Source organism: Solanum lycopersicum, chromosome 3, assembly GCF_036512215.1.
Source record: "Solanum lycopersicum chromosome 3, SLM_r2.1".
NCBI lineage: Eukaryota > Viridiplantae > Streptophyta > Magnoliopsida > Solanales > Solanaceae > Solanum > Solanum lycopersicum.
The window spans coordinates 54459480-54466910 of record NC_090802.1 but is presented as its reverse complement, the minus strand read 5'-3'; the positions used below and the strand labels follow the sequence as shown (position 1 = coordinate 54466910).

The 7431-nt window shown below is 37.1% G+C and overlaps 2 protein-coding genes and 1 non-coding gene across 9 annotated transcripts; 2 read left to right on the top strand and 1 right to left on the bottom strand.

Moving 5' to 3' along the window:
* Positions 1-358: 358 nt before the first annotated feature.
* Positions 359-5677, top strand: LOC101255279 (pentatricopeptide repeat-containing protein At2g40240, mitochondrial). 7 transcript variants are annotated; one of them, XM_069295163.1, is made up of 4 exons: positions 359-1903; positions 2210-2337; positions 3063-3324; positions 5247-5677. In XM_069295163.1, the coding sequence occupies exon 1, from the start codon at positions 420-422 to the stop codon at positions 1407-1409; it is 990 nt and encodes a 329-aa protein (XP_069151264.1). In that variant the 5' UTR covers positions 359-419; the 3' UTR covers positions 1410-1903; positions 2210-2337; positions 3063-3324; positions 5247-5677. The 7 variants fall into 7 exon arrangements, with proteins under 7 accessions (XP_069151264.1, XP_010318235.1, XP_069151263.1 ...); XM_010319933.4 differs by having other exon boundaries at positions 2143-2337; XM_069295162.1 differs by having other exon boundaries at positions 359-1927.
* Positions 5678-5853: 176 nt separating this feature from the next.
* On the bottom strand, positions 5854-6700 carry LOC101259032 (LOB domain-containing protein 21). Its single transcript, XM_004235189.5, has one exon. The coding sequence runs from the start codon at positions 6574-6576 to the stop codon at positions 6064-6066; it is 513 nt and encodes a 170-aa protein (XP_004235237.1). The 5' UTR covers positions 6577-6700; the 3' UTR covers positions 5854-6063.
* TRNAI-AAU (transfer RNA isoleucine (anticodon AAU)) lies at positions 6698-6771 on the top strand. Its single transcript has one exon. It is a non-coding gene; the product is annotated as a tRNA-Ile (tRNA).
* The last annotated feature ends 660 nt before the right edge of the window (positions 6772-7431 follow it).

Genomic DNA, 7431 nt, shown 5'->3' with positions numbered 1-7431 from the left:
GCGCGAGATACACTAATCTGATGCGCCAGACACATTTTATACATGATACACTAATGTGATGCGCGAGATACACTAATGTTATGCGCGTGATACTTTAATTTGATGCGCGAGTTACATTAATGTGATGTGAGAAAATGAGAAATTTAAGAAGTTTGTAAAAATTATAGAGGATAATGATATTAAGTAAACTAAAAGTGAGATTTCCATAATTAATCCAAAAAACTATGAGTATTGTAAATACAAATGCTAAGTAGCAAATTTTCCTTTTCTTGCACAGTATACAGTGAATGGGCTTCGGCTTACGGCCTTCCTCAAGTGGCCCAAATATAACGCACTCAAAATCGAACATTATTGGGTTCTACAACCCGAATCCCCTTCCCACATCATCGATAATTCTCCATTGATCAAAAACCCTAGAAATGCTAGCACTTCGCAAGCTCTCGACCCTAAAATCATCAAGATTTCTCTCTTCTCTCGCTATTCAAAACCCTATCTGCAGTTCCTTAACCATCCTAGACGTTCCCAGTTGCACCAACTACGATGAACGCATCAACAAAGCTGGCCGTGAAGGAGATTTCACCACTGTCCACCAACTTCTTAACAAGCGCGCGCGCGATGGCTTCTTCAACACGAACAATACGTTCAAGTTCATTTACACCACTAATGTGTCCATACTCGATGATCTATTGGAAATTATAGCTCGGTTAGATAATGGTTTCCCGAGAAAGAGCTCCTACGACTGTCTCATTGCCCGTCTCTCGAAGATGCACTGCATTTCGGAGGCTATGCGTGTTGCCAAAGCTATGGTGAGCAAAGGTCACGAAGTGAACAATGTCACGTTTCATCCCATAGTTAATGCTCTGACGAAGAAGGAGGAATTCGAAGAAGCCTGGCGAGTGGTGGCGGTGATGAAATCCTGCGGGATTTCTCCTGATTTGACGACGTATAATTTTCTGTTGACAGGTTATTGTTTTGCCGGAAATGTGGCATCAGCTGCTGGTGTTCTAGCAAAGATAGAGGAGGAGGAGCTGGGGGCGGATACGAGGACTTACGACGCCCTGGTTTTAGGCGCCTGTAGAGCAGGGAAACTGGATGCTGCTTTGGCAGTGGTGAGGAGGATGCTAGATGACGGAGTTCCGCCATTGTATAGCACACACGCCCATATTATCCGAGCATTATTGAAGTATAATTATTATGAACAGGCGGTAGAGTTTGTTAGGAGCTATGCAGGAAGAGACGCCAAATTGGATGCAGAAAATTTTGGAATACTGGCCACCAGATTGATCACTCGGAGTAAATTGGAGGAAGCTAAGAAACTGGTTAAAGAGATGAGTGAAAGGAGATTGGTAATGGGTCCGAGATTGAAAGATTTCTATGAATTGTACGTTAGATCTGATGGTTTGAGATAATTATTGAGTATGAATGCTGCATTTTTGAAATGTAAAGACTTGGTTTTGTTGGATTTTAGTATTTAAAAGAAAATTTCATGGATCATTCATTCAATGACATATATTTTATGAATTGTATCATAATAATGGAACGTTTAATTGATACAAATAGTTACAAAGATTAACTAAAAGGAGAATTTATTACTGGATTAAGTTGTCCAAATTTAAGATCTTTCTGGAATGGACAATTTTTGAAGAACAATGTGGCTACAAACGTATTGTCAATAGTTTATAAAAAGCTACCTCGAGGGAATGCTAAAAGCTTACAATGGTGAAAAAGTTTTGCTCTTGGCAAACATTGAAGTGAGAGGATACATGAGAAGATCTGAGAACTTGAAGCAGCAGCAAATAATGGAGTTGGAAAAGCGAAATATCTACTTAAGTCTTAAAGGATGTTGAAGGTCTATCAGAGCTTGAAAGATTGAAACTTTTGTCTGCAAACCCTGGTCTTGTCGGTAAAGCCAACTTACTTGCTCAAGGTGTTTACACCTAACCAATTATGCATGAGATGTATTTTACCATATACAATTATCACTTAATTGGTAGGTAGTTAATGTATATATTTACTTCATTAAATCACTTGACCTTGGTAGGTTTAATTGCTTAGGTGTAAACACCATGTAAGGGTAAATATTTACCCTAACTCCCAGCTTTCATGTCCTCACAAGTTAGTTATATCCATTTTATGTTGCAGCAATGATGTTGAACCAGCCTGACTTGTATCTTTCAATGAGAACATGATCAATTTATTATATGTGAAGGTAAAGCATCACTGTCCTTCAACATTACCGGAAACATGACAAGGTTTGCAACAACAAAATACCAGTGTGATTCCACAAGTGGGGTCCAGGGAGGTGGGGCAGTCCTGTGATCCCACAAGTGTGACAAGGTTCCCCCTTAAATTTATCTCCTTTTAGTGTTTCTTATTACTGTATAAGCCCTTTTAAGTTTGCAGTTATTAAATGCTAGATATTTGATTTTGGCTGCATATAGTTCGTTATGGCTTTGCTAAAAGATTGTAATACATCCTAGGATATTTTTCTCCACGTTTTTCCATTTGGCGTCAGTGTGTAAATTACTGGAGCTTAAATTTAGGAAAGCATAAACGGCCGCAATTCTATGGCTTTATCACACTATAATTTCCATTCATTTGCCAAATTTTTGCACAGCAACGTCTATTGGTTGTTTAGTATTTACTTTTGAAAGTCCAGAAACAGTATTTATCACACTATAATTTCAATTCAATATTGGTTTTTGGCTGCATATAGTTCGTTATCGCTTTGCTAAAAGATTATCATACATCTCAGGATATTTTGCTCCACATTTTTCCATTTGGCGTTAGTGTTTAAATTACTGGAGCTTAAATTTAGGGAAGCATAAACGGCTGCAATTCTATGGCTTTATCACACTATAATTTCCATTCATTTGCCAAATTTTTGCACAACAACTTCTATTGGTTGTTTAGTATTTACTTTTGAAAGTCCAGAAACAGTAAATCAAACAATTTGGCTGACTAAACTCTATGGTTTTTTATTCTTTGTTGTCAATTCAACGTGATACCTGATTTCTATAGGGTTGAGTTGACTGAGCCTTAGTTTAATTTTTTTACTCCAGGAGTGCACTTACAAGGTGGGTAATGAAAGCTGAGCAAATATCAATTAAGGCTGGAACCTTGACAGTCTTAAATTCTTCTTTGTGTTAGATGCTTCTTGAGATGTCAAAGTTGTTCATACTTGTAAGTCTCAATTTTGGTGTTGTACTTGGAAGAAAAACTGAGGATTGCCATCAAAGTTGATGCTAGGAATACGTGATTTGGATTGATCAGTTCTATTCTAACCAGCTTGTTGGCAAATACTGCATACACATGATCTTAGAGGTATTATCTTTGAAGTTGCCTTTGGGCTTTCATGTGAACCGAAATGGTTAAATTTTTCCTCTAAATTCTGTTTCTACCATTCAGTTCAAATTTATTTAGAGTCGCCGTTCCTGTAACAACCTAATTTACTTCTTACAGTCTTACATTCAAATTTATTAAGATCGTAGTTCCTGTGACAACCTACTTTACTTCTTACGGTCTTATCTTTGTTTACTGTTGGGAATGACACGTCAACTTATTAGTATATGCTGGACCAGTAGTTCTTTGATACGAGAAATTCTTTTACTGTCTTTGGAGTTTGCTAGAGCCACACTGGTATAAGCAAAGTGGAGGTTTGATTGGGTTGTGGCTTAATTTCCAGTCCCTTTATTGGGTATCCAGTTGTGTATACTGGAAAATAATATGGATTTCTTAACTTCTGGCACAAATTGGACTTATCCAAATCTTCCAAAGACATGTAGTCCATTTTTGCGGTGTTTGGTAGATTATATGGAGAAAAAGAAATGCCTATGTTTTTTATGACGAGAAGGATGTTAGAGTGGGCTAGAGTCAGACATTGGCTGGGGAATGAAATGGTGGTCTTCTTATATGGAGTTAGACAATCCTCACTTTATGAGCTAGCTTTTAGGGTTGAGTTAGGTCCATGTATCATATCGGTATCATAACCAAGTTCATCCTCATTTGGGCTCCCGATCCACGCTCTAGTTGGGCGTAGGCGTGAAAGGGATTCGAGTCCTACATTAGTTGGAGAATGGATTGGTGGTCTACTTATACGGACTTGGACAATCCTTCCCCCATGAGCTAACTTTTGGGATTGAGTCAGACTACAAGTGTCATATTTTTATAAAGGATAATGTCATTTATTCCAATCACCTGGATGTTATTGCTGGACTCTTTTTGCTCTCTACACATTGTGAAGTTTATTTTGGATGCAATTCTGCTACAGCATTCCCTTAAGGTTGGTAGCTTTCTCACAGCAATAATGTTGCTTTATTTTTTGTCAGGAAATAACCAATATCCAGTTCCTTGTATGGTTTAATATTCCAAAAACTACTATACGTTAGTATATGAGGTTGGTTTGTATGACAACTGGTATGAGGCATGTGTTTTTATCAGAACTTGTAGGGAGTGAAGCTACTACCAAACCAACAACGAGATCAGTGTGCAGTGTCTGAGTGCTTTATTTATTACTAAAATAAATATTAATCACTTAAAAGGAAAACGATTATTGTTCATGTCCATATGAGTTTCCCATTAATTCACTAGTGTCATCCCGGTAAAACATAGTTTTTATTTGCATTTAAAGAAGCCACAGAACCAGAGCTGTGGTCTCCATTTTTGTAGTAGTGATTTTAGTCAGAATAACTAGTTGCTGGAGTTAGTAAATATAGAATTGTGTCATCTTTAGAATCATTTTGTGCATATCAATTTGCAGGTTACTGTATATATGAGATTATGTGTTTGTACCTGAAAAAGCGCAACGGTACTTTGTACCACTTTTTGAGCATAGGATTCTACTTCTTTCCTTGTCTCTTGCTTGCACATGGGACATAGTATGAAGTATTTCTCTATGTGCCCTTTTTAAACTTCCACTTGTTTTTGGATTGGTGGTATAAGATCTTCACCTTTTTCCTGTTTTTACCTAATGATTAGCAGTTGGATAAGTAAACAATTCTCAGTGATATTGTTAATGTTGCCATATACTTCAATTTTAAGTTTGTTTTCATAAAAAGCTGTAGTTATTGGCAGCAGATAATCAATGAAGTTCACTTAGTTGCTTGTTAATTGTTGCGTGATAACTTGCCATTTTGTAAGTTAAAAGAAAAGAAGTTATTTCGAGGGTGAAAATTCACCTTGAGGCTCATCTCTGATGGGTGATTAATGCCTGTACTTGTACTTCTCCTCTTTGCTCCATCAAACAGGTCATTGCATGCTGGCAAGGAATTGACAGCATTGTTTTTATCTTTGAGGAAAAGAACTGATGCCATAGTTTGCCTCTTTCTTGCTGTATCGTTGCTGCGGCTGAGTACTGAAGCTTGGCAGGATTCTATTACATGGTGAGCATATTACTGGATAAATTGAGACTAACTAGCTGTGATGGAGTTTCAGGCACGCCATAAAAGAACTCTGTTATCGTTATACCAGCAGCTAACTGGTATACCTGGTATACTTCTCAGTAGCTGCTGGATACTCGTGGAGTTACTTCTGTGGAGCTTCAGTTATCAAATATCTAAGAAATACTTCATAGTTTTTTCTGTTATTGCAGTAGTTTAAGTGCTACTAGATTATCATCATAACGTAGTCTGTATACTGAATCTGTATAAAATCAATGTATAATCAGACTTCACAAGTTTGTTGATTGTGACTGATCGCACTGACTTAGTTCTGTTTAGAGAGCTTCTGTATCCATTATCTCTGTACTATAGCTCAGAATATATCTTTGTGATTTGTGGAGTTTGGTTTACTCTTTCTTCTTTATAGAACATGAAAATGGGCTAAAAGCACCAGTGATTTTCGAAATATTGTACGTTTTTCGTTGGGCCTTTCAACTTCCAAGTATATTAAAGATGATAATGTGTCTTTGAAGCAAATAGCTTATAAATTAGAGTCTTTTTCATTTACCAGGAAAATCCATCATCAACAATGTACAAAATTGAAGAAGATTTACCTTCAATGAGCCGCTCTTCCTATCTTATATATACAAGGAAACGCGTAAACGTACATAAAATAGAGAAGTGATCATGGAAATGGGAATTGGGCAAATTCATTGTTGGATCCAGTTTGGTCCATGGCAAAGGTATTCTGGGTGAAGGTATCCATGAATCCAGCAGAAGTGTCCACATAAAAAGAAGGGTTAGGATCATAATCCAAGAGTGAACAATTAGAAGTTGTGGTACTGGGCTTAGTTTCATAGTAAGCAAGATGTGCTTTAGTAACCATCAGATCATGTTGTAGCTCCACCATCTTCCTCTGCAAAGATGCTATAGCTCCAATGCAACCGTAAACCGGGTCTCTTAGTCTCACCTCAGCCTCGTAGACTAGCGAGTTGACAGTGTCCTCTCGCTGGTCTTGTGGCACTTCATTCAGGATCTTGATCACGTTGCTAGCTCCAAACACCTTGTGTACATTAGCAAACTTCTTCGGCTCGTCCGATCGGAAATATGGTGCAAATTGGCATGTGGTAGTGCATCTTCTCTTCAAGAACTTACAAGCTGCACAAGAAGAACTTGAACGAGGTTCATTATTTTTCATGGCTAGCTTTTTTTCAAGAAACTTCACTTCCACAAAACTTTGGTGCTTCTTTCTTTTATAGGATTCCTCACCAATGCTTTAGACTAAAAATATTATTTATTCATTACAATATAAACGAATTGGCCCATTAGCTCAGTTGGTTAGAGCGTCGTGCTAATAACGCGAAGGTCGCAGGTTCGAGACCTGCATGGGCCAATATAATATTTTTTTCTCAACATTGATTATTCTTTTCTTTTCTCTGTTTAAAGGGGAAAAAAAAGTGGTAGTTGCTGGAATACTGATCCCTTTTACTGACAAATAAAAAGGGTAGTGGAAGAGAAATAGTTAAAGATGGGGTATGTGTGTCTCGATGGGATATGATAGTTCAAGGAAAAAGCAACAAAAAAACTACTAATATACAGTATAATACACACCTTTGATATGTTGAGGGTTAAGGATGGGACATGTTGATTAAATCCCCAAATAAAGAAGATGAGATGTTACAACAATTGATATGAAAGATGAGAGATTTCATAAAAATAGGAAACCCTATATGTAGAGAAGATGGAAACCTAATACCTATTAGGCTATAGCTACTACACAAAGATTCAAACAAGTGATTGAGTTTGAAAGGAACAAAACTGAACATGTCTCCAAATTCGCAGGATCTTTATTTTCATCCCAACAAATAAATCATAATCTTCAAATATCTTATCAACTAATTTATTACGAGTTGGTTTGACTTGATAGGAATATTCAAAACTTATAGTCTAAAATTAATGATAGGTATTTGCGTGTAGTGACGGAGCCACATGTAGACACCCTTCGTTGGAAACTTACGTTGTGTAGCTAGAAGAAAAAAATATTTTTTTATGT